This window comes from Idiotropiscis lumnitzeri, chromosome 2 (genome assembly GCF_059441095.1).
Source record: "Idiotropiscis lumnitzeri isolate Australia: NSW breed Sydney's pygmy pipehorse chromosome 2, RoL_Ilum_1.0, whole genome shotgun sequence".
Taxonomy (NCBI): domain Eukaryota; kingdom Metazoa; phylum Chordata; class Actinopteri; order Syngnathiformes; family Syngnathidae; genus Idiotropiscis; species Idiotropiscis lumnitzeri.
The window spans coordinates 27,493,243-27,520,651 of NC_142392.1; the positions used below are offsets into that span (position 1 = coordinate 27,493,243).

Below are 27,409 nucleotides of genomic sequence, written 5' to 3' on the forward strand. Positions count from 1 at the left end.
GAATGGTCGGTACCTGTATACCTGACAAATACGGCCATTTAAGGAGGTCTTGAGATGTTACCATATCGTCTGTAGTGACTGGCATTTGCGCCTGTGTAAGCACCTCCGGCAGTGGATGGAACTGTGAGCTTTCCAGGCCGGCCACCTCGAGATTAAAAAGTGAAAAGGCATGACTCATCTTTGTTTGACCTATTGTTCGTATCAGGACTTGGGTTCTCTTTCCAGAGAGGTTTAAGCGATTCATCAGTTGTTCAGAACAAAATGTTCCGGTGCTGCCTGGATCCAAGAATGCATATGTTAAGATCACACAGTCACCTTTGGCAGCTTTTACTTTAACAGGCAGCACTGACAACATGGTGCGACAATTGCCGGCCCCTGTATGTCCACAAGTTGTGTGAGAAATGGGAATAAGCTCTGGTGTTTCCAACTCTTGTTGAGGAGCAGTTGCCAGTCTATTTATGTGCAACACTGTTGGATGATTTTGCTTGCAAATGTCGCATTTCAATCTCACATCACAGTCACGGCTAATATGTCCATGACAAAGGCAGCCAAAACATAAACCTCTTTTCTTCTAAATAAACAGCTTGTCCATGTGTTTCTTTCTTCCAAACTGCTTACAATTTTCCAGCAAATGTTCCAGTGAGCAAAAAACACAACGGCCATTTTCATAGTCTTCGAAGGAGTGTGGCTGCTTAACCTTGGGAGGGTCTGTCCCAGTCACGGTACTGGCCACCACGTTCCCCTTCACTCTACTGCCCGCATATGACCTGCCTTGACCTATTGATGTTGAGTTAGGGCTGTAATCATGCAGATCTCCAAAGAAGGGGTCCGAAAGAATTCTTACGTGCCGCTCTATGAACTGTACCAAGTCAGCAAATCCAGCTCTGTATCCTGTTGATTCCATGATGTCATAGGCCTTGCCACGCCAATGTTCTCGTAATTTATAGGGCAACTTGGCCAAGATTGCCCTCAAGTTCGCAGGCATGTCCAGTTCCTGCACATACTCCAGCTCCTCCATGATGTTGCAGCAGCCGCGTAGAAATAAGGAGTAACTGTGCAGTGCCTTTGTGTCATCTGCTTTTATTGCTTGCCATGACAGAGCCTTACTAATGTATGCAGTGGCCGTTTTGTAAGGATTTCCAAAATGATCCTGGAGCAAAGCCTTGGCCACGGCATAACCACGATCTGAAGCCATGTGTTGACAACTTCGCACAAGTTCCTGAGGTTGCCCTCGGGTGTATTGCTCCAAATAATACAAACTGTCTGCTGCGGCTGCTTTACTTTCCACTCCTTGCTCAAATGCTTTAATGAAAGTTCTGTAGTGCAATGGATCACCATCAAATATTGGAATGTCTCTTGGTGGAAGTGTCATTGAACGCTGTTGGTTCATTAAGGCTGCTGTAATCTCAGTTTGTCTACTCATAATGGTCAAAAGGTCTGCAGGAACCTGTGAAGTGGTTGATGAATGAGCTTGCGCATCACTTTGTGTTGACCGTACCTTTACTTCCATTGCTTTTCCATCTTGCTCCACCAAAGGGTGCTCCTGATTTGTGTTCCATTTCCTTTGTTCCAGGAGGTTATGCTGTTGCTTTATATTTGATGCAATCAATTTCTTTGGCCTCACATCCGTTGTTTTGTTTTCCATTTGTGGCATCCTGAATCTCTCCTTTTGTTGTGCTGTTTCCATATCATCATGATGAGGTTTAAACTCTTGGACTGTGGGGTTTAAACCTTGTCCATTCATTGCTCCATTTTTCTTTACAGTTGACTGCGCTTGAGACTGGCCCTCTTCATTGGCATTATAAATGTCCATCCGCGCTTCAAATGCCACCAGTTCCGCCTCCAAATCAAGCATCTCCATTCTTCTCCTTAGTTTTGCTTCTTCTTCTTCAATAGCATGTCGTTGTTCCAATATTTTCACACGAGCCAGCACTGCAGCTCTTTCCGCTGCTGCCTTTAGTTTAGCAGATGAAGCAGAGGACTTGGTACTTTTTTTGCTAACCCTGCTGCTCATGTTTGACACACTATCTTCAGGAGAGATTTCATCATTAGCATAACCTTTATCGGTTTCTTTTATGATTTCTTGTATTTGTGTTGAACCTTGAGAAAGCCATAGATTGACCCTTGAAAAACACTCATTGTTTGGGATCATTTTGGCTTTAAACCATATTTCGTGCTTTTCACCCTCTTCAACAGACAACAAACCCATCATTGAATCATGTACATTTTTAGCATCAACACGCAACCCTTTCAACTCATCAAGACCATTTATCACCTTGGTTTTATCACCACGAGACATGAATGCATTCAAATCGCTTCTAATTTTACTTACATTGTTAAGTTTACATTTCCTATTGTTTTGTAACCTTTCAAGTTTATCAACCAAACCCTTTTCTGTTAATTTAACAATACGTTTTTGAGTTCCCGAATCATTAAGTACTTCATTTTCATTATTTGTGTCCATGTCCGCTGCACAGGCTTCCATTGTACGTGCTGGCAGTAAACGCAACGCAAAGTTCAGCTCAAGTGATCACCCGAAGGTTGGTCAGTGAGTCACGTGATCCAGCGCAATTCGTAGAACCGCGACGTTCGAAGTAATTTTAACGCACGCAGCGTTACCAATGCATTGGATTTTTTAATTTTTTTAAGTGTGCACACAATTGGCCATCGACAGTGTAGCGCTACATATACCTCTCGTTGGGCGCCTTAGCTGTAAATTAGTGATGGGTCCAACGACACCGAGGCGTCGATGCGCGCGCCGAGCTTCCAGGGCAAACCCCGTGTCGGTGCGCGTACTGCTTTGAGAAAGTCACGTGACCACTACCAGAATCGTGTCGACACAGCGGTCGCGCGCCAAACTGTGTTCATAAGGAAGCGCATCTGTCAACAGGATGGACGCTCAAAACAAGCATCGAGTTATTGGCGCATTACTTTGCGTTAAATATCTGCAAGATGGAAGACGTCACTGTTGATGCGCACTCAGAGGTGCAGCGCTATATGTCAGCAGGACACGTTGCAAGTACGGATGACCCGCTCTTATACGTTGTGCACACCGGCCTCTTCAGTGCCTTGTGAGAGGATTTTCTCAAAGGTGGGGGAAATTGCCTCAAAAAAGAAATAGACTGAATAACAAAACGCTGGAGAAACTAATTTCTTTTGAATAAAAATCTTTAATTACAATGAGTCCATTGTCATTCGCAACACTTTTACTTGGGCATTCAGACAGATGTTCTCTTAATTTATCAACTGCGTCTCGAATATCAAATATTTTCTTTACGAAATTGCGTGTATGTAAAAACAATGTGAAAGCAAATGCCTAATCAGAATCAGAAATCCCTTTGTCATTGTGCTCAAGTGTGCAACGAGATTAGAGAGCTCCCCTCTCCAGTGCAATACAACAATAATTCAGTTAAATATATAAATTAGATAAGAGAATAATTAGTGCGATGGAAAGGAATACGAAATAGGATATATAAAAACACATCACGTCGCTAATCAATGGAATTGGATAAAGTTAGTTTGACAGATCAGTGTCAGATGACCCTGTCAAATGTTTCCTGCAAGTCCACCAGGTGTCAGTATTCAGCAACACAGTGTCAACACAGTGTCAATACATTGTGTCACTGTGTCGAAACGATACAGGATGCCTCATCTACCCTTCACTACTTATTTCAATATTTGAGGATTATTTGTCTTTCAATATGTAGTATATTTTGTCTTTGAAGTGTGGGTCCTTGCTGCTTTCCGGAGAGGCAGCCGAGCAAGGCTGGATTGGTGATGGAAAAGAACTGGTTTGAGAAAGATTTTATTCTCGTCACATGCTGATGTCAAAAGAAGTCTCCCCAAAAACGTGTGCGTGTGTGCGCTCCGCACACGTGTGAGCCCCCTCTCAGACATTCCCTTCTTATAGGGAATGCCCAAATAGGACATGAATATCTAATTTTCCCTTGTTGCATATGCATTCCCATCCCGCTAGTCTTCGGGATTTCCCTCCAAAAGTCCCCCAGAGCGAGAGCAGATGCGTCTCCCCGTTGATACGACCAGTCTACTCTTGACCACCTTAAATTACTTCCATACCCTGGAAGGTCACTGACCTGGCGAGAGAATTGCCCCCACCATAAACAATGCTCAGGCATATTTTCTCTCAGGGCAGTATCTGGTTACATCGGAACTTCAGAACCAAGACTGGTCACTTCTTTGAACTTCCCATATCTATAGTAGGTCATTGAAAAATACATGACTTTTTTTTTTAAATTTATTTCAATGTATATTTAAGCTTTCTTATGTAATACTACAATATTTATTCAATTATTTTAATGTGGAATTATATCAATATTAATTTTAACCTTTTTATTTCACACTTGAATATTTCTTAACTTATTTGTTCATTTGAATATGTGTGCAATTTAAATCATTCCATCCCTCCAGCCATTTTCTGCTGCTCATCCAGGGTCGGGTTATTGAATTAATTTAATACTTAAGTATTTTTTATATTTCAATATTTATTTCAAGATTAACTCTTCTCAATGTGTTCAATATTTATAAAATGTTTCTATATTTCTTATTAATTGCATTAAGTCTGAATGTCGTTGCTAATTTTACATTTCAATATTTCCAGATTTCATTATATAAGCAATCATAAAGTATAAAAAATATAATATAGCATGAAAAAAGTATTTTGTATATTTGACAAAATTATAGTTTTTCCGAAGTGAGATTCTGCTTCGCAACAAACCCCAAACGCTTGATAGAGCTCAACCTAGAAAGAGAAACCGAGACTATTTGCGTTTCTCTTTCTGGTTCTTTTTAGAGTTCAACTTCTAGTTCAGTTTTTCACCTTTTCACAGCGTAATGAAGGCCAGTTGAGCAAGTGGAACAAGTGATTTCATTGATGATTGTGGAAGGATTTCATAAGCACGGTTTCTTCTCACACCTTTTCCATTAAGTACGATTAAAAAGACAACTGAAAGGCATAATGTTAACAAATGTTATTCAGGCAAAGGCAATTAATTTTATTTACATGTTTGATGTAAACACCAAAACAAATCATCATCACTCAGACAGATTGGTTCTTCTGGCACTAATCACATTGGCCTTGTGTCAATAAAAGAGCTTTGCAAAATTCAATTTCATCATATTTTATTCAAAATCACATTTACATCTTACCACAAAGAGTCGGTTCTTTCATTTTTTTTTCTTTTTTTAATCTTCAAGGATCGCTGCAATTCTCGCCAGCACAATCGTGTCTCTCAGCACTACGTTTAGTGAAGAATTTTTTAGCACAAACACTGCAACTGAATGGCTTTTCAGCACTGTGTGTTATTGTGTGGCTTGTTAAATTTGCCTTTAGAGAGAAACTCTTGCCGCAAACCGAGCAGGAAAAAGGTTTTTCTCCACTGTGTGTTCTTGTGTGGCGTCGTAAATTTGACTTGTCAGAGAAACTCTTGCCACAAACTGAGCATGAAAAAGGTTTTTCTCCAGTGTGTGTTCTTGTGTGTTCTGTTAAATATGTCTTTTTCGAGAAGCATTTTCCACAAACAGAGCAGGAAAAAGGTTTTTCTCCACTGTGTGTTCTTGTGTGTTCTGTTAAATATGTCTTTTTCGAGAAGCATTTTCCACAAACAGAACAGGAAAAAGGTTTTTCTCCACTGTGTGTTCTTGCGTGCCTTGTGAAATGAGAATCATGTGAGAAGCTTTTACCACAATCTGAGCACGAAAAAGGTTTTTCTCCAGTGTGTGTACTTGTGTGGATTGTTAAATGCGACTTACGCAGGAAACTTTTGCCACAAACCGAGCAAGAAAAAGGTTTTTCACCACTGTGTGTTCTTGTGTGGCTTGTTAAATTAGACTTGGCAGAGAAACTCTTGCCACAAACTGAGCATGAAAAAGGTTTTTCTCCACTGTGTGTTCTTGTGTGTTGTGTTAAAGCTCCCTTTTCAGAGAATCCTTTGCCACAAACTGAGCAGGAAAAAGGTTTTTCTCCACTGTGTGTTCTTGCGTGCCTTGTGAAATGAGAATTATGGGAGAATCTTTTACCACAAACTGAGCAAGAAAAAGGTTTTTCTGCAGTGTGTGTTCTTGTATGTTCTGTTAATCGTGACTTTAGAGAAAAGCTTTTCCCACAAACCAAGCAGGAAAATGGTTTTTCTCCAGTGTGTGTTCTTGTGTGGCTTGTTAAACCTTCCTTTTGAGAGAAGCATTTTCCACAAACTGAGCAAGAAAAAGGTTTTTCTCCACTATGTATTGTTGTGTGTTTTATTAAATGTGACTTACCAGAAAATCTCTTGCCACAAACTAAGCAGAAAAAAGGTTTTTCTCCACTGTGTGTTCTTGTGTGGATTGTTAAATAAAACTTTTGAGAGAAGCTTTTACCACAAACCAAGCAGGAAAATTTTTTTTCTCCAGTGTGTGTTCTTGTATGGCTTGTTAAATGCGACATTTGAGAGAAACTCTTGCCACAAACTGAGCAGGAAAAAGGTTTTTCTCCAGTGTGTGTTCTTGTGTGGATTGTTAAATGTGACTTTCGAGAGAAGCTTTTGCGACAAAACGAGCATGAAAATGTTTTTTCTCCACTGTGTGTTCTTGTGTGCGGTTTTAAAGACAGCTTTGAAGTTAATGAGTCAGTGTGACATGCCCTTTCACATTTGCCTTGCCCATCATCATCATCATCATCATCAGGAGAGTGTGATAATGTGTCCTCATTATGTACTTGTGATGGTCCCCATTGGTCTTCATCACCTTCTGTTGTCACGTGACTACTTGAGATGCTGCTTGGAGGCTCCGCCCCTCTGTTGTCCTCACTCTCATCCTTGTTTTCATCTTCAGTCTTGATTGGGACAACGTTCACTGGTGACTTGTTGATCTCCTCCTCCTCCTCTTCCTCCTCCTTTTTGATGTGAGTCAAGTCTGGCTCCTCTTTCACAGAACAGAGATCGTTTTCACAGACGTCTGCAGGACACAAAAAGACAAACACATTTGGTTTGGTCAAGTCAAACCTCATGCGGCGACTTTGTCTTATATTGTTTCTACCGTGCTACCTTGACTTGTGCCTGCCGCACACGGAGCAATGCGTGCGACCCCAACTTGGACCGGACCATGGGGGTATTTCACAAAATTACGTCCTACGATGTAAACCTCCCTTTAGCAGCACAACTGTGATAAACGAGCATTTTAAACGGAAGCACGTTGCGGCTGATGCCCAATTTCATTTCTGACATAGTCACAGACGTTTCTGGAAGCGAGCTGAAGTCAGCACACACCGGCTATTGTGTGTGTCTGATGGAACACCTGTTGTGGGACCCTTACATATTGATGCAGACCACTGGGGGACATCGCAACATAATGTCATTGATAAAATAGGAATCGTTCAAGTGAAATATGTTTACAAGTATTTCATTTTGCATTTATAGATAGTTTCATCGTGGATACTTTTTGCTTTCATGATAACCTGCATCCCTAAAAGAATTAAAGGGGCCCTGGAATCAGAGTCCCTATTTATTGTATGATTTACGTTTGTTTTTTTTTACCCAAAATGACATTTATCCTGCGAGTAAGTTCCGACATTACCCTTTTTATTTTTATAAAATTTCTGTTTCTAAATAAATTTTAAAACAAAATTACGTTTGAAGAGTAAAAGTTCTTACACATAAATTAAGCAACAACCCTTTCACTCTGACTTTCATGTTGACATATTTGAATAATGACTGTATATTTTAAAGTTATCCAATATGTATTAAAATTAGACACACCATAATATTTTAAGAGTTCACTGAATTATTTTGTACCTGCAATGATGCATAACAGCCATAGCGTGTCAGTAATGAGTAACAAAGTAACACAACACCTCTCATTATTCCGTCATCATCGTCATTTGCAAAAATCACCAGGAACTATGAGATGCAGTCGAGATGCAAACCACCTGGGCCACAGGAACTTTATTACCAGGAACTAAATGTTCCTCGGCTTGTAGTTGGAAAAGGGGGTTGTGACGCTCTCCCTTTTTAAGCCCATAGTAAGCCAAAGAGCAGGTCAGTGACTTCCAGCTTGAAACAGGGATCCATGTTGCGACTCGACCACAAGTCGGATGTGGATGCAAAATGCTTGACATGTCTCCGCTCCCGTCCCGATGTTGTACATATCGGAAGTGCTGTTTGCGGCAAATATTTTCGTACCTCTTGTCGGCTACTTTCATGAGGCGTTTAAATCCTGTCCGCTCCACTGTAACTAGAGGAGCTCTATCTTTAGAGCTATGTGCTCGGCTATCGCGTCCACCTCTGAGACGTTCTCTCGTATGGTGTCGCCTCCGTTATGGGCTGTTGTTACTTGTCCAACCTTGCTCCTCACTTTGAACTTTTAGCACAAGCTCCAAGTCAACAGCATGGTTGTGTTGTGGGTGGTGAAAAAGAAAAGGTTGGACGCGCTGTTTCAGGTGCTTAAGATGCACTTTGTAGTTCATGTTCTTTTGCTTAAACATCGTCTTCATGGAACCCAAAACATTTCCAAACGACAGATGTCCACTTTATTTTCGGGACAACCGCGACAGGAACAATTTCAACTCACGTTACTTCGTCCGCAGCCGTTGTCAGCCGCTTCAGGATTTGAATCGCCAGCTACGAACTCGTCTTGTTTACATTCTTGTTCAGAAGGGAGGAGTCACGTGACTACACGCGCTGTAGCCGTCTTAAAGGGGCATGAGCATCGCCGCAGACAGAAAAGACTTCTTTTTCTTTTTCTTTTTTTTAGACACCGAATTTACCGACATGGGCAAAATGATGCCGGTCATTCTAATAAATTTCGGTAACGGTAAATTTTCGGTTTATCGCCCAGCCCTAACACATAGTATTTTCATGACCCACACTCTCATTCAGAACAAACAGATTCAGTCTGCTCAGGTCAAACTGATGACACCCCAGATAGCACTTCATGGACAAATACAATAAAACACATTCTCCACATAGGCCATAGAAGATACAAACATATCAAGTTGGGGGAGGACGTCACAGGGATGCTATCTCTAATCTCGTTGCACACTTGAGTACAATGACAATAAAGGGATTTCTAATTTCTAATTTCTAATCAAGAAGACCCAAAAATATAATCTGATCTGGGAAAACATACACCACACAATCTGTACACTGACGAGATTACAGGGGAATGTGAGCAGGAGAGACGGAGAGACTGCCTGAGAAGGTCAGCCTTGGACCTGGAACGTGGGCCGGGCCGGGGGAAGGAGCAAGGACGACCGATTCAACCTACATGACCCTTGACATAAAAAGCCTCCTATAAAATGTGAGGCTGGGCTGAGATCAGGGCGCCATTTTTCGATAGTACTCGTCTTGAGTACAGTTTCTCGTCAGATTAAGACAAAGCCGCCCAGATATCTGTATTTGTACTATTTCCTGAACGCCAGAAATTGAAGAAACTAAATATTGGAACTCTATTCAGTTGTTGTTGAGTCTTTATTTGACCCTATTCTTCTTGAGTACAAAAAACGAACACGCATTGGAGGAAGTTTGGCTTTTAAGATTCATTTACTAAATGTTTCTCATTTTCTCGGTGGCTCAACTCCAACAGTGGATATAAAAGTACACTACATCTGTCAGCATAGTTTTGAAACATGATGACGTGACAAACTTAATTTCTTTAACAACATTTAAAAACCTGAATAAGTAAAATGTTAAATAATCAGTTCAAATTTTAAACTGGGAAAAAAAACACGGAGTTGACCCCCCACTAATGGTTATTCTTTGGCATTTATTTTCTGCACTGATTTCATTTGGCAAAAACAAATGTTCAGCAAACCGGCAAGTAAAAGGCAATATTTAAAAATAAAACGCCAATAACCTTGAACGATTTCCCCAAACAACTTAATGTTGTGATGCATATTTCTAACGATAGAAAGTCGTTCTTTCCAAAGCAAATGAGAGTAAGACGGGTACAAACCTGCTTTGTGTAGCACAACAGGAGGCTGCTTGTTAACTTCGCCCAGCAGTTGAAAATGTTGCTCGTTCTCTTCTTTTATTCCACAAAGTTCCTCTTTGTACTTGGGTGTCGTTCTAGCACACATTTTCAAATGATAATTCCAAAAAATCCGCACTTGATCTCTGCTTGGCGATGAGTCATGTGCCTCTTTTCGTTAGCGGCTAGCAAGCTAACAAGCTAAGCTAACTACGCCGAAAAGCATCAACGCGCGAAGATGAGTTATCGGGACACAAAGACTTAATTAATTATGTCGTAGTCCTTTAGAGTAGCACTGGACATTCTGTGAGAAATTTACAGTCAGTTCCACACTAAATCAGAAGAATTTAGCGGTGGACGGTTTTTGTTGCGGTGTGGACGGGTCGGTGGATGTGGTCGAGGTCCTTCGGAAGCTGCGCGCTTGCTTATGACGTCATGCTTTCAGCACGTGTTTTTCAAATATATTTCTTTGCCTCTGTGTATGTTTTTACCCCTGGCTGTTATATTTCAATATATATTCTATATAATATTTTATTTCGGTTGATAAAAAAAAAAAAAACTAAAATAACGCCACATTGGCGCGTAAGATCTGACGTCACTTCCGCCTTTGCCTCGAGAAGCCGCTGCTGCTCCAGCAGTGAGAGGTTTAAGTTTCTCCTCCCGAACTTGCAACAATGCTGTGTTTCACTCGGGCTGCGAGATTGTATGAATATAATGTCTGCAAATACTAGCAGTGCTTCTCAATTATTTCACGCCCGCCCCTCCCAAGAAGAAAAAGATTCGCGCCCCCCCCACCACCAATTTTTTTTCTGTCTTTGTAGATTGATGTTAGATTGTCAATAAAATATCCCTTAACTAAGCTAAATTGCTAAGAAATATAATTTTGAGAATTATTTTTTGTGAGGATCTCGAAACTCAGTACTCTGTTGTGCAAATATTGATGAGATGATAAATATTTACTAATACGTTTTTTTTAAAATCTTTATTCACAGAAGCAAACCAAACACATTTATGAATAGCGAAATCCATGCGATGCATCTAATTTGAAGTACTTAGCACCTGCCATGTCACTCAGGATTTTTTCACGCTTGGGAATCTGATAATGTTCTCTTATATGAAAAAAATCAGTGCCTACCTTCTGCCAGGGAGTTGTGGGAAGCTACTAATACGTACATAATATAGAAAACACAAAAAGAAGAGCCAGGGGGATTTTAAACAAAAATTCTTTGTAAATAACATAAAGCAACAGCTTTAGTATGTTTACTATACGTTTTTTTTAATGGTTACTGTAATGTTAGGTCTTCTATCTTAAGAAGTCACGCAGGCAACGTGATGCTGCAAGCTTGTGTCTCTTTATTTACTGACTTGCATTCTCGTCTATGTGCAGACACACTTGTTCGTCTGGTAACCAAACACACATCGGGCAATACTGCCAACTAGTGGCCAATGATATAACTGCTATCATTACATCTCCCTTTCAAACGTTAAACAATGCCTAAGCTTTTTTTTCATTCTTATTATTTTTTATTATTATTATAATAATTTTGTTTTGTTATCAATTATTTTCACTTCTTAACAATATCTATCCATTTTTTATGACAACAAGCAGCTCTACAACAATTTTAGCAACAATCACACAACATTAAACATTTTCAATCAGCCTGTCCGGTTGTCGTCTAACTCTTGTTGATCTTCGAAGAGGTTCAGTAATCCCAGAAATTGCTGGTGGTTTTGGTCTGTGCTCCTTCGATGTATCCACCTGCTTTGCAGCCTCAGCCGTATCAGAAGATTTCTTACAGTCCTCGGGAACCTTCAGAAGACTCCTCCTGTTCCTCCTCACTCTTTGTCCATGCTTTGTTTCCACAATGTAAGATCTCGGTCCGGCTTCGTTTAGGACAGTCGCTATTCTGTCCCAACAATGAGGTCTCTCGATCCTTAGTGCTCCTCTAAAGGACGTCGACATAATTCATTAAGTCTTTGTGTCCCGATAAACTCATCTTCGCGTGTTGATACTTTTCGGTGCAGTTAGCTTAGCTTGTTAGCTTAGCTTGTAAGCTAGCTAGCCGCTAACGAAAAGAGGCACATGACTCATCGCCAAGCAGAGATCAAGGGCGGATTTTTTGGAATTATCATTTGAAAATGTGTGAAATAACGACACCCAAGTACAAAGAGGAACTTTGTGGAATAAAAGAAGAGAACGAGCAACATCATCAACTGCTGGACGAAGTTTGCAACCAGCCTCGTGTTGTGCCACTCAAAGCAGGTTTGTACACGTTTTACTCTCATTTGCTTTGTAAAGAGCGACTTTCTGTCGTTAAAAATATGCATCACAATATTAAGTTGTTTGGGGAAATGCGTTCAAGGTTATTGCCGTTTTATTTTTAATTATTGCCTTTTACTTGTCGGTTTGCTAAACATTTGTTTATGCCAAATAAAATCAGTGCAGAAAATGTATGCCAAAGAATAACCAATAGTGGGGGGTGAACTCCGTGTTTTTTCCCAGTATAAAATTTGAACTGATTATTTAACATTTTACATTTTCTGGTTTTTATATCTTGTTCAAGCAATTCCTTCCGGAAGGAATTCTGCCTGACTCTACAAAATGTGCACACTGTGGCGAAAACATCAATGACGGTCGATCAATTTTGGTGAAGAAAACACAAAATATTAAGTTTTTTTTTTTTTTTTAAAAGTCAAGTAAGTATCGGTCTTTTTCATTTATGAACTTTGTACTGGCTTGGTCGTATGAGAGTCAATGAACCTCTGGTGGCTCTGCACTGTTTTGTGCACGTGTGCATAGTTTCACTTCATCCAAACATTTAAAATACATTTAATGCATCCATCCAGGGTTGCACGGATCTCATCAGTGAACAAGCGCATGCTGCAAGGAATGCATCTGCATCTTTGGCTTACTATGGGCTGAAAAGGGAGTACGCCACAACCCCCTTTTCTACCAACAAGGCCAGGAACATTTTGTTCCCGGTAATAAAGTTCCTGCGCCCCCTGGTCAGCTCCTTAATGGACCCACTCCAGTTCGCATACCAGCCTGGCATCAGTGTGGATGATGCCATCATCTACCTGCTCCACACTTCATTCTCCCACCTGGAGAAGGCGGGGGGCACGGTGAGGATCATGTTCTTTGATTTCTCAAGTGCTTTCAACACCATACAGCCCGCCTTATTGGGAGACAAGCTGGAGGAAGGGTCAGAGCAGACTCTTCCTACTCAGGAGGTTGAGGTCCTTTGGCGTTCGGGGAACACTCCTCAGGAACTTCTATGACTCGGTGGTTTCCTCAGTCATCTTCTATGGAGTGGTCTCCTGGGCAGGAGGCATCTCGGGCCGGGACAAAAAAAGACTGGACAAACTAGTGAGGAGGGCCAGCTCTGTCCTGGGCTCAGTGGGGGGCAGAAGGATGACGGCAAAACTGTCATCAATGCTGGACAAACCAGCCCACCCACTCAATGACACTCTGAGAACACTCCACAGCTCCTTCAGTGATAGACTTTTACACCCTCGCTGTACCAAAGAGAGATTTCGCCGCTCCTTCCTGCCGACTGCTGTCAGACTTTTTAACAAGAACATTGGGTCAGGCCTACAAACGGGAGGGCATTAGTGCAATTGTGCAGTCCTAGGATGCAATATAAACCACTACTGCACTTTCAGCCAAGGGGTACTTTAATATTGACCAATGATGTATTTTGTTTATATTACAGTATTCTTATTACTGTACTTCTATCTCTGCAGTATTTCTACCATTGCAGGATGTTCACTATTACAGTACTTTTATCATTGCAGTACTTTTATCATTACAGTATTTTTCTATCATTGCAGTACTTTTACCATTACAGTACTTTTACTATTACAGTACTTTTACCATTGCAATATTTTTATCATTGCAGTATTTCCAATCATTCAGTAGTTTTTATCATTACAATGTTTCCCCCTCTGTATAATGGACAGACATTAGGAGTGTTTCCTTACACTAGATACGTTTATACTGTGTATATTTGCATGCTTTTTATGAATGTCTGCTGCGAATGTTATACATTAACGGCTACATTACGCCGCCGACTCTGTGTGATCTATATCTTTGCTCCTGTAACACCTCAAATTTCCCCATTGTGGGACTAATAAAGGACAACTTATCTTATCTTATCTTTGTACTTGGGTGTCGTTCTTTCACACATTTTCAAACGCCAATCTCAACAAATCCGCACTTGATCTCTGCTTAGCGATAACTCGTGTGCTTCTTTTTGTTAGACGAGAAGAATGAACGGCGTTGTCGTTTTTTAATGTCGTGCTGAATGGATTTCCTGGGTGAAAACTGCAGTCTGTTCAGCACAAAAGTGGAAAAATAGGACACGCCCCGCTGTGATATGATTAGCTGCTGGCTGTGTGGAGCACTGTCATCAATTCATGCGCCCCCCTTAGCATCGCACCGCGCCCCACTATTTGAGAATCACTGTATTAGTTAGTTAAAAAAGAAGAGCTAAATTATAGTTGACGTGTTCATGGTTGTTCTGAAGGTTCGCATGTTTATAGAATCATCCCTTTGAGTTGTGATTAAGAAGGGGATATTTTCCGAACTAATGTTAATTGTGATGGCTTTATGATATACACAGTTATATGGTTAATAATTGTGCATCGTTTGACATTCTGCTGTATTGTTAATACTGTTTGCCTTTGATTGGTGTGGCGCATGTAATGGACAATGTGCTTATTTTGTCGGTCGCGGGATGTCTCGCGCAATCCCGATTGATGACGTGAGAGAGTGTGCACTTGAAGAAGGGAGATTGCGCACTTGACCAGAAGAGAAGGGGAGTGTGCGAGTCGCGGAAGGAGTCAGTTGGAGGGACAGTAAAAACCCGGTTATCGCGGTTAATGGGGACCGAGACCACCCGCGAAAACTGAAAATCCGCGAAGTAGCGGCACACCTTCAAAAATGCTTAAAAAAATATATATATACAGTGGAACCTCGGTTCTCGAACGACTCTGAGGTCGAACTAATCGGAGTTCGAACAAAAAAATTGAGAAATTCTTGCTTCGCAGTTCGAACAAACCTCGGAGTTTGAACGCCGGTATGACGCATGAGTGCGTATGCGAGGATGGGATGCTGAGCGGCGTACGGGTGTAGATCGCTCTCTTGCTCTCTTCGTGACCAACTGTTGTCGCGTGCGGACGTGCTGCGTTTTGCTCTCGCGTTTTATATAGGTGTACGAAGTGTTTTAGGCCCTAATCATGCCTCCAAAGAAAGTCAGTGCAAGCAGCAAAGGAATGGTTTCGGTGTTCGAACAATTCGCTTTTCGAACCGGGTTCAGGAACGGATTATGGTCAAGAACCGAGGTTCCACTGTGTATGTATGTATATGTATATGTATATATATGTATATATATGTATATATATATATATGTATGTGTATATATATATATATCTATATCTATATCTCTTTGGCTTACAATGGGCTTAAAAAGGGAGAACGTCACAACCCCCTTTTCTACCAACAAGCCCGGGAACATTTAGTTCTATCTCTAAATGCAAAAAGAAATACTTGGAAACATATTTCGCTTGAAGGATTTCTATTCTATCAATGACATTATGTTGCGATGGCCCCCAGTGGTCCCCATCAATAAGTTAGGGTCCCACAACAGGTGTTCCATCAGACGCACACAAAAGCCTGTGTGTGCTAACTTCAGCTCGCTTCCAGAAACGTCTGTGACTATGTCAGGAATGAAATCGGGCATCAGCCGCAACGTGCTTCCTTTTTAAATGCTCGTTTATCACTGTTGTGCTGCTAAAGGGAGGTTTACATCGTAGGATGTTTGTGACCATGTCAGGAATGAAATCGGGCATCAAAAGGGAGGTTTACATCGTAGGACGTAATTTTGTGAAATGCCCCCATGGTCCGGTCCAAGTTGGGGTCGCACGCATTGCTCCGTGTGCGGCAGGCACAAGTCAAGGTAGCACGGTAGAAACAATATAAAACAAAGTCGCCGCCTGACCTTTGATTTGACCAAACCAAATTTGTCTTTTTGTGTCCTACAGACGTCAGTGAAAACGATCTCTGTTCTGTGAAAGAGGAGCCAGACTTGACTCACATTAAAAAGGAGGAGGAGGAGATCAACAAGTCACCAGTGAACATTGTCTCTATAAAGACTGAAGATGAAAACAAGGATGAGAGTGAGGACAAGAGAGGGGCGGAGCCTACAAGCATCAGCTCAAGTCATCATGTGACAACAGAAGGTGATGAAGACCACTGGGGGCCATCACAAGTACATAATGAGGACACATTATCAGACGATCATGACGATGATGATGATGATGATGGGCAAGCCAAAGGTGAAAGGGCATGTCACACTGACTCATTCACTTCAAAGCTGTCTTTAAAAGGGCACGTAAGAACGCACAGTGGAGAAAAACCTTTTTCCTGCTCAGTTTGTGGTAAAAGCTTCCCTCAAAATTCAAGTTTAACAATCCACACAAGAACGCACACTGGAGAAAAACCTTTTTCCTGCTCAGTTTGTGGAAAATGCTTCTCTCAAAATTCAAGTTTAACAATCCACACAAGAACGCACACTGGAGAAAAACCTTTTTCCTGCTCAGTTTGTGGCAAAAGTTACTCTCGAAAGTCATATTTAATAATTCACACAAGAACACACACTGGAGAAAAAACATTTTCCTGCTTGGTTTGTGGTAAAAGCTTCTCTCAAAATTCAAGTTTAACAATCCACATAAGAACGCACAGTGGAGAAAAACCTTTTTCCTGCTCAGTTTGTGGAAAATGCTTCTCTCAAAATTCAAGTTTAACAATCCACACAAGAACGCACACTGGAGAAAAACCTTTTTCCTGCTCAGTTTGTGGTAAAAGCTTCTCTCAAAATTCAAGTTTAACAATCCACACAAGAACGCACACTGGAGAAAAACCTCTTTCCTGCTCAGTTTGTGGAAAATGCTTCTCTCATAAGGCAAATTTAACAATCCACACAAGAACACACACTGGAGAAAAAACATTTTCCTGCTTGGTTTGTGGTAAAAGCTTCTCTCAAAATATTGATTTAACAATCCACACAAGAACACACAGTGGAGAAAAACCTTTTTCCTGCTTAGTTTGTGGCAAAAGTTTCTCTGATAAGTCAAATTTCACAAAACACACAAGAACACATAGTGGAGAAAAACATTTTTCCTGCTCAGTTTGTGCCAAGAGGTTCTCTCAAAAGTCGTATTTACGAAACCACACAAGAACACACACTGGAGACAAGCCATTCAGTTGCAGCGTTTGTGCTAAAAAATTCTCCACTAAACAATATGCGGAGAGTCACAATTGTGCTGGTGAGAAAAGCAGCAATCCTTGAAGCTTAAAAAAAAGAAAACAAATAACTGAAGGAACTGACTCTTTGTGGTAAGATGTAAATTTTGATTTTGAATAAAATATGATATATTGAATTTTGCAAAGCTTTTTTATTGACATTAAGCCAATGTGATCTGTGCCAGAAGAAGCAATGTGTCTGAGTGATCATGATTTGTTTTGTGTGTTTACATCAAACATGTAAAGGAAACTTTGCCTGTAACAACATTTGTTAATATTATACTTTTCAGCTGTCTTTTTAATCGTACCTAATGGAAAAGGTGTGAGAAGAAACTGTGCTTATGAAATCGGTGCCTTCCACAATCATCAATAAAATCACTTGTTCCACTTGCTCAACTGGCCTTCATTACGTTGTGAAAAGGTGAAAAACAGATCTAGAAGTTGAACTATAAAAAGAACAAGAAAGAGAAACGCAAATCGTCTCAGTTTCTCTTCAAGGTTTTGGTATGTCAGGAGTTGGCAACTTGATGGCGACTGGAGTCAGCGCTGGTTTTCTCGGTGTGTTTGGCTGGCTCGTATATGTATGGTCCATTGAACAAAACTCAAACTCTTCAAATATTCCCTCACATACATTTAATACAGTGAACCCCCGCTACTTCACGGTTCACCTTTTGCGGGTTCAGTGCTTCGCGGGTCTAAAAAATATTCGGGAACATTGTAGTTTCGCCGAGCGGCACAAGGGGGCGCTGAAGCGGTTAGACGGCCGGCGTGCGCCGAAGAGGAGAGTGGACGAAGAAGAGAGTGGCCGAAGAAGAGCAGGTTCCCCCGGACACGATTGGTGGCGACGTACACGATCGGACACCGTGCGTGAGCTCCGAAGGAGACCGGCCGGCGTGTGTGGCTGTCAAGCCGAAGATAAACAACTTTCGCCCGGGCACTCGCGCGGCGACATTTGGCTTCGTTCGGGACCGTGCGTGAGCTCCGAAGGAGACCGGCCGGCGTGCGTGGTAGTTAAGCCGAATAGGAGCACTTTCCGCCCGGGCAACGGCGGAGAGCGAGGCTGTCAGTTATGAATGAATAAATAAATATATGAAGAATGCCACCTTTCATTTCACTGTCATGATCCGTACCTGTCATGTGTTTTTGTTTTTTCAGCTGTGTGGGCGTTCCTCCAGCGATAGTCTCGGGCCATGCCATCAGCTGCTGCGAGACGCGCTGATTACACTGACTATATTGAGATTATAATAAATATTGTAACGTTGTATAATATCAGGCCAATTTGTCCATCAGCGAACGCTTTTATTATTAAGCCAAAAACGGCTGCTGTTGGCCGCAACCACGCCGATCAGAGAGAGAGCAACACAACGACAACAACATAAAGTTCACTCCCCTGCTGCCTTCACAGCCTCCACAGAAAAGAGGAAAACACAGAACCCTTGAACTATTTACAAAGTCGCTACACTATCTTTGTATCACCACCTTTTTTCCGTGTCTGCGTTTGGAGAGTCCTCTTCAATCCTCCAGTTCTGCTGGAGGATCATAACATTCACAGGGCACACCGGACGGCGTACCAGCAGGTAAAAGTCGAAGTAATTAAATAAATACAAAAAGAAGTAATTGAATAAATACAAAAATAATGGCTGGGGAATAAAAAAATAATAAGTTTTAATATTTGTTTTTTTGTTATAACATGAATTTGCTGGTCAGCTTAATACATATTTTTTAACATTATGCTTTTCAGTTGTCTTTTTAATCGTATTTAATGGAAAAGGTGTGAGAAGAAACTGTGCTTATGAAATCGGTGCCTTCCACAGTCATCAATAAAATCACTTGTTCCACTTGCTCAACTGGCTTTCATTACGCAAGCATAAGTTTAAATGTTTTACTTTTTCCGGACATTGGCTTTCTATAAATTTCTAGTCCTTACACGTCAATTGTTGTTTCGGATCCTTTTTTTCTAGCTTTTTACTGTTTGATTTCCCCATGTTTCCCTTAACTGTTCTCCAATCCCTGAACAGGTTGACAATTACTCTGTTTTAGGTAATTCCCAAGCTTCTGCTTCCCAGACAGTTGTTAGTTAAATTTCCCGTTCCAAAATGAGGTTGCAAGCCTCCATGCACATGTTACACAGCTTGAAATGATGGGCCAACTCATCTGCCATGCAACGTATTTATTTTTCTCCAATCAGCAGCACTTCTCCCTGTCAGGGCACAATAGTAACATTCAGAAATGTTCTTGAAGCGCAGCTTCTCTTGCGTCCTCACAAATTGACTGTTCTTCTGCTACCGTCACACCAAAACCATTTCTATTACAATTTCTGACAATTCTATGACAATGGTTTTATATCTTAGACCACATAACTTGCTGTATTATGTTAGCGAGGAAAACACAATATGCACGTTTAATAACAAAGACTATAACTCAATGAAATATAATTAAATTAAAGGGTTTTAGCTGTTGCTCTTACAATACTTTTTCACATACTGAACTGGTTTAATCTACTTTACTACAGTTGTCTTAAACATTGAGAACTTCAGGATGAACATTGTATATCTTTGTGATGAAACCTAAGAATAAATAGATTTTTAAAACATTAAATGTGGGCAATGGTTTCCAGCACTGGCTAATGGGTTAGTGCTCATAGAAGCCCACAACATGCACTTTGGAGCTTAGCTTGGCAAAACACTAAGATTAATACTGGCACCTCATGACACAACCTATCCTGTTTCACATTAACTTTGGCCACAACTTCAACTTCTAAACACCTCGCAACGTCAGTTACCAAATTACACATATCATGCTGTATTGTTTCGTCTCCCGCGATCGCGTCGCACAACGTATCCGCCATTGCAAACGTACGTCGTCACGAATCATATTCAAAAACTAATTTATATACACACATCTTCTATCTAACTAGACATCTACAACACCTGCAATGTTTGTGACCATTGTCTACTCTTGCTTATAACTTTTAGCTATATTTACAATAGATTTTACCTGTCAGGGCACAATAGTAACATTCAGAAATGTTCTTGAAGCATAGCTTCTCTTGCGTCATCACAAATTGACTGTTCTTCTGCTACGGTAGTCAGCGTCGGCTCTGATAAGCAAGGTCCTAGGCACCCTCTGCTGGCGAAGCTAATTTTGCACCCTGATAAACATACAGACACCCTCATGTTCTCATTGGAAAATGACATTCAGCCCAACGACAATAAAATTTCGGGGGGGGCAACCATTTCTATGTATCCATTTATCGCATAGCGCCACACATTCAAATTATTTGGCATCGGGTGACGCTTATCAACGTTTGCTGACAGACTTTCCGCCGCTATCGACTTTTTCCACCACCGACACAAAGCACAGGGTGGAGCATTTCATTCCCACGGTTGGCCCGCCAGTTTTTGCCTTGACGCGTCAAATTGGCTATTGCAAAAGGGGAGTTTGCTACAATGGAGCGTTTGGGGATTGTGAGGCGTTCTAACAGTCCGTGAGCCTCGCCCTTACACATGGTGCCTTAAAATGATGGTTCTTGGCGGCCTTGTGGTGATTTCCGTTGGCTTAACAATGCGACCACGCATGACCGTTACCCCGTTCCACACATTCAAGATTTTTCCGTTCGTTTGGCGGGCACCGCCATTTTTTCAAAAGTGGACTTGGTCCGTGGTTACCACCAAGTGCCTCTTTGGGCGGATGATGTGCGCAAATTCACGGTGATAACTCCGTTCGAGCTTTTTGAATTCCTGCGCATGCCTCTTGGACTGAAAGGGGCAGCACAGACTTTTCAAAGATTGATGGAATTTGTGTTGCGCGACCTTCACTTTGTGTTCGTATATCTCGACGACGTTCTGGTGGCCAGTTCTTCACCAGAGGAACATCTGTCGCACTTAGCAGAGGTTTTCAAGCGTCTTGATTCACATGGCCTGATCGTTAACCCAGCGAAATGTCAGTTTGGTCTGCCTGAGCTCGATTTGTTGGGCCACCGGGTTGCAGCACAGGGCGCGGTCCGCTTGCCCGCCAAGGTGAAGGCAGTAGTGGATTTCCCTCGGCCAGCCTCGGTTAAGGCGCTGCAGGAGTTTTTGGGCATGGTTCATTTTTATAACCGGTTCCTTCCGCGTGCAGCCCACCTCTCGCAGCCTCTTTACGGTGCCCTAAAAACAAGAAGGCTAACAATCCTATCGAGTGGTCTCCGCAGCGGGAAAAGGCTTTTCGACACGCTAAGGACGCCCTCGCAGGTGCGACCCTCCTATAGCTTTAGGGGCAGTAGTTGAGCAGCTCGTGACGAATGTTTGGCAGCCTCTTGCGTTTTTCCATCATAAGCTGCGGGATAACGAGCGCAAGTGTAGCGTTTTTGACCGAGAGTTGTTGGCATTGTACCTTGTGACGCGCCACTTTCGTTTCCTTCTTGAGGGATGCCATTTCACGGCTTATGTGGCTCATAAGCTACTTACATTGGCAATGTCGAAGGTTACTGAACTCTGGTCGGCCCGCCAGCAACAGCACTTAGCGGCCATTTCTGAGTTTACGACAGACATTCAGCACGTGGCCGGTAAGTGTAACCCTGTAGCTGATTGTTTATCGCGCGCAATCGTATGTCCAGTCCAGCTCAGGGTTGATTTTTCAGAAATGGCTGCCGACCAGTCCGATGATCATGACACCCGCAACCTCAAGACGGTAAGTACGGCTCTTAAATTTGAAGTAGTGATGCGTGACGGTGGCCCTGCTCCCCTCTGTGTGGCGGACATTAGGACTCTGCCTCTCACCCAGCAGGCATAGTGCTTGGGGGCGTGTTCATGAAAATGTTTTTTGGTGCAAATTTATGATTGTGCATTATTCTCTTGTTGGTAGTCTTCAAATAAAGGCTGGTTTTCAGTCAGACGTGTGTGTTAATTCCGACTGCCTCATAGTAACCATAAATTAAAAAAAAAAAAAATGTCGCGTAAACATACTAAAGCTGTTGCTTTGTAATTTATGTAGAATTTTTGTTGAAAATCGCCCTGGCTCTTCTTTTTGTCTTTTCTATATTTTGTACGTATTAATAACTGTGTTTGGTTTGTTAATGTTAACGAAGTTTTTTTTACAAAACACATATTAGTAAATATTTATCATCTCATCAATATTTGGACAACAGAGTACGGAGTTTCGAGATACTTACGATAATCGTTCTCAAAATTATATTATCAATTTAGGTTAGTTCAGGGATATTTTATTGACAATCTAACATCAATATACAAAGACAGAAAAAATGGTGGTGGGGGGGCGCGAATCTTTTTCTTCTTGGAAGGGGCGGGCGTGAAATAATTGAGAAGCACTGCTAGTATATGCAGAAATTATATTCTTACAATCTTGCAACCCGAGTGAACCACAGCATTGTTGCAAGTTCGGTAGGAGAAACGAAACGTTCCACTGCAGGAGCAGCAGCGGCTTCTCGGAGCATAAGCGGAAGTGACGTAGGAGCCGACGCGCCATCATGGCGGTATGCAGTTTTTTGTTAAAAGAAATTATCAACCGAATTAAAATATTATATAGAATATATATTAAAATAGAACAGCCAGGTGTAAAAACAAACAGAGGCAAATAAATATATTTGAAAAATACGTGCTTAAAGCATGACGTCATAAGCAAGCGCGCAGCTACCGAAGGTCTTCGACCACATCCACCGACCCGTCCACACCGAAACAAAAACACCCACCGCTAAATTCTTCTGATTTAGTGTGGAACTGACTGTAAATTTCTTACAGGATGTCCAGTGCTACTCTAAAGTACCACGACATAATTCATTAAGTCTTTGTGTCCCGATAACCTCATCTTCGCGCGTTGATGCTTTTCGGCGTAGTTAGCTTAGTTTGTTAGCTAGCTAGCCGCTAACGAAAAGAGGCACATGACTCATCGCCAAACAGAGATCAAGTGCGGATTTTTTGTAATTATCATTTGAAAATGTGTGAAAGAACGACACCCAAGTACAAAGAGGAACTTTGTGGAATAAAAGAAGAGAGCGACCAACATCTTCAACTGCTGGGCGAAGTTTGCAACCAGCTTCGTGTTATGCCACTCAAAGCAGGTTAGTACCCGTTTTACTCTCATTTGCTTTGTATAGAACGACTTTCTATCGTTAGAAATATGCATCACAACATTAAGTTGTTTGGGGACAAGCGTTCACGGATATTGCCATTTTATTTTTAAATGTTGCCTTTGTTGGAGTTGAGTCACCGTGGAAATGAGAAGTAGTTAGTAATAGTAGTAGCAACCTTTAAAAGCCAAACTTACGTCAATGCGTGTTCGGTTTTTGTACTCAAGGAGAAAAGGGTCAAATAAAGACTCAACAACTGATTAGAGTTCCGATATTTTAGTTTCTTCAATTTCTGGAGTTCAGGAAATAGTACAAAGACAGATATCTGGGCGTCTTTTTCTTAATCTCACGAGAAAACTGCACTCGGGCGAGCACAGTCGAAAAATGCGCGCCATCTTTCAGCCCAGCTTCAATTTTAATAGGAGTTTTTTATGTCAAGGGTAATGTAGGTTGAATCGGTCGTCCTCGCTTCCTCCCACGGCACGGGTCCACGTCCAAGGGAAGGTCCTCCCCAGGTTAGTCTGGATAGTTGATTCCCGTCTGGTCCCCAAGACTGGCACGCCAAGGCTGGCCTTCTCCGGCTGGCAGTCTCTCTGTCTCTCTCCCCGCTGGCATTCCTCTGTAATCTTGTCGGTGTGCATGTGTGTGCAGGTATATGTGTATGTGCGTGTGAATGTGCAAGTGTGTATGTGCGTGTGCTCCGATCTCCAATTGTTATGTCTTTCTGAATGTGTTTTTTGCGATAGCGTCTGTGTGAGTCCTCCAGTGCCCAATTTGGTATGTTTGCATCTCTCCAGCCAATGTGGAGAATGTGCTTTGTCTTCTTTGTCCATGAAGTGCTGTGAATGTGAGGGCAGCTCATGGAAATGCTATGTGCGCAAATTTGTTCCCACTACTGAGAATTTCAATAAAGTTCACACACTAAGTACTATAAATTTAGCATATGAGAAGAATATAAGAAATCAGTAAACATCAGGCCTAAAATCCCAGTCATTCTTGTGACCCGTGCTTCTAGTTTCATTTGATAAATGCTATTTGTTCCATCCATGTTTAAAATATTCAGTAAATATGAACCTGCTAACTTTAATCATTGACATTCTGTCCCATATGTGTTTAAAATAATGCCAGTAATCGTAATACAATCCTTCACCTTTTACTTGTCGGTTTGCCGAACATTTGTTTATGCCAAATGAAATCAGTGCAGAAAATAAATGCCAAAGAATAACCAATAGTGGGGGGTGAACTCCATGTATTTTTTTTAATAAAATTTGAACTGATTTAACATTTTACATTTTCTGGTATTTATATCCTGTTCAAGCAAATCCTTACGGAAGGAATTCTGCCTGACTCTAAAAAATGTGCACACTGCGGCGAAACATCAATGGCGGTTGATCAATTTTAGTGAATAAAACACAGAATATTAAGTTTAAAAAAAAAAAAAAATCAAGTACATATTGGTCTTATTTATTTATGAACTTTGTACTGGCTTCGTCGGGTGAGAGTCAATGAACCTTCGGTGGCTCTGCACTGTTTTGTACACGTGTGCGTAGTTTCACCTCATCCAAACATTTAAAATTCATTTAATGCATCCATCCAAGGTTGCACGGATCTCATCAGTGAACAAGCGCATGCTGCAAGGAATGCATCTGCATCTTTGGCTTACAATGGGCTAAAAAAGGGAGAACGTCACAACCCCCTTTTCCACCAACAAGTCCAGGAACATTTAGTTCCTGGTAATAAAGTTCCTGTGGCTCAGGTGGTTTGCATCTCCCCCGCAACTCGTAGTTCCTGGTAATTTTTGTAAATGACGATGATGACGGAACAATTGGAGGTGTTGTGTTACTTTGTTACTCATTACTGACACCCTTTGCCTGTTATGCATCATTGCAGGTACAAAATAATTCAGTGAACTCTTATAATATTATGGTGTATCTTAGTCTAATTTTATTACATATTTGATAACTTTAAAATATACGGTCATTATTCAAATATGTCAACATAAAAGTCAGAGTAAAAGTGTTGTTGCTTAATACTTATGTGTAGGAATTTGTACTCTTCAAACGTAATTTTGTTTTAAAATTTATTTAAAAACTGAAATTTTATAAAAATAAAAAAGGTAATGTCGGAACGTACTAGCAGGATAAATGTCATTTTGGGTAAAAAAAGTAACGTAAATCATACAATAAATAGCGACTCTGATGCCAGGGCTCCTTGAATTCTTTTAGGGATCCAGATTATAATGGAAGCAAAAAGTACCCACGATGAAACTATCTCTAAATGCAAAATGAAAAACTTGTAAACATATTTCACTTGAACGATTCCTATTTTATTGATGTCATTATGTTGCGATGGCCCCCATTGGCCCCCATTAATATGTTAGGGTCCCACAACAGGTGTTCCATCAGACGCACACAATAGCCTGTGTGTGCTAACTTCAGCTCGCTTCCAGAAACGTCTGTGACCATGTCAGGAATGAAATCGGGCGTCAGCCGCAATGTGCTTCCTTTTTAAATGCTCGTTTATCACTGTTGTGCTGCTAGGAAAGGGAGGTTTACATCGTAGGACGTAATTTTGTGAAATGCCCCCATGGTCCGGTCCAAATCGGGGTCGCACGCATTGATTTGTGTTCGGCAGGCACAAGTCAATTTAGCACGATAGAAACAATATAAGACAAAGTCGCCGCCTGAGCTTTGACTTGACCAAACAAAATGTGGATTTGTCTTTTTGTGTCCTGCAGACGTCAGTGAAAACGATCTCCGTTCTGTGAAAGAGGAGCCAGACTGGACTCACATCAAGAAGGAGGAGGAGGAGGAGATCAACAAGTCACCAGTGAACGTTGTCCCTATAAAGACTGAAGATGAAAACAAGGACAACAGAGGGGCGGAGCCTCCAAGCAGCAGCTCAAGACATCACGTGACAACAGAAAGTGATGAAGACCACTGGGGGCCATCACAAGCACATAATGAGGACACATTATCAGACGCTCATGACGATGATGATTATGATGATGATGATGATGGGCAAGCCAAAGGTGAAAGGGCATGTAACACTGACTCATTAACTACAAAGTTGTCCTTAAAACCACACACAAGAACACACAGTGGAGAAAAACCTTTTTCCTTTTCAGTTTGTGCCAAAAGCTTCTCTCGAAAGTCTCATAGTGGAGAAAAAACTTTTTCTTGCTCAGTTTGTGGTAAAAGCTTATCCCTCAAGTCACAATTAACAGAACATACAAGAACACACGCTGCAGAAAAACCTTTTTCTTGCTCAGTTTGTGGTAAAAGCTTCTCCCGAAAGTCTCATTTAACAACCCACACAAGAACACACAGTGGAGAAAAACCTTTTTCCTGTTCAGTTTGTGGCAAAAGCTTCTCTCAAAAGTCTCATTTAACAACCCACACAAGAAAACACAATGGAGAAAAAACATTTTCTTGCTCGGTTTGTGGAAAAAGCTTCTCTGAAAAGGGAAATTTAACAGACCACACAAGAACACACATTGGAGAAAAACCTTTTTCCTGCTCAGTTTGTGGTAGACGCTTCTCTGAAAAGTCAAATTTAACAATCCACACAAGAATACACAGTGGAGAAAACCCTTTTTCCTGCTCAGTTTGTGGCAAGAGTTGCTCTCATAAGTCTCATTTAATAATTCACACAAGAACACACACGGGAGAAAAACCATTTTCCTGCTCAGTTTGTGGCAAAAGCTTCTCTGGAAAGTCTAATTTAAGAAAACACACAGCAACACATAGTGGAGAAAAACCTTTTTCTTGCTCAGTTTGTGGTAGAAGCTTTTCTCTAAAGTCACGATTAACAGAACATACAAGGACACACACGACAGAACCTCTTTCTTGCTCAGTTTGTGGTAAAAGCTACTCCCAAAAGTCGCATTTAACAACCCACACAAGAAGACACACTGGAGAAAAACCTTTTTCCTGCTCAGTTTGTGGAAAATGCTTCTGGAGAAAGGCATATTTAACAGAACACACAGTGGAGAAAAACCTTTTTCCTGCTCAGTTTGTTGCAAAAGCTTCTCTCGAAAGTCACATTTAACAAGTCACACAAGAACACACAGTGGAGAAAAA

General features: G+C 41.3%; 3 protein-coding genes across 3 annotated transcripts in view; 1 reads left to right on the top strand and 2 right to left on the bottom strand.

The window, feature by feature from the left end:
* The window catches only part of LOC148342169 (uncharacterized), a gene marked incomplete at its 5' end in the record, with an annotated part of 34,850 nt that extends 13,438 nt beyond the window's left edge, over nt 1-21,412 (top strand). Inside the window, 4 exons of the mRNA XM_088285032.1 lie at nt 16,345-17,073; nt 20,867-21,115; nt 21,197-21,279; nt 21,380-21,412. Coding sequence (XP_088141158.1) covers nt 16,345-17,073; nt 20,867-21,115; nt 21,197-21,279; nt 21,380-21,412 — 1,094 coding nt within the window. The remainder of the gene's footprint in view (nt 1-16,344; nt 17,074-20,866; nt 21,116-21,196; nt 21,280-21,379) is intronic.
* Nucleotides 1-27,409, bottom strand: part of LOC148342160 (uncharacterized) — a 393,910-nt gene that overhangs the window by 176,922 nt on the left and 189,579 nt on the right. The gene's annotated exons all lie outside the window — the stretch shown is intronic.
* LOC148342170 (uncharacterized) lies at nt 5,182-10,066 on the bottom strand. The gene is made up of 2 exons (XM_088285045.1): nt 9,943-10,066; nt 5,182-6,948 (listed from the first exon to the last, which is right to left on the bottom strand). The coding sequence occupies exons 1-2, from the start codon at nt 10,064-10,066 to the stop codon at nt 5,210-5,212; spliced, it is 1,863 nt and encodes a 620-aa protein (XP_088141171.1). The 3' UTR covers nt 5,182-5,209.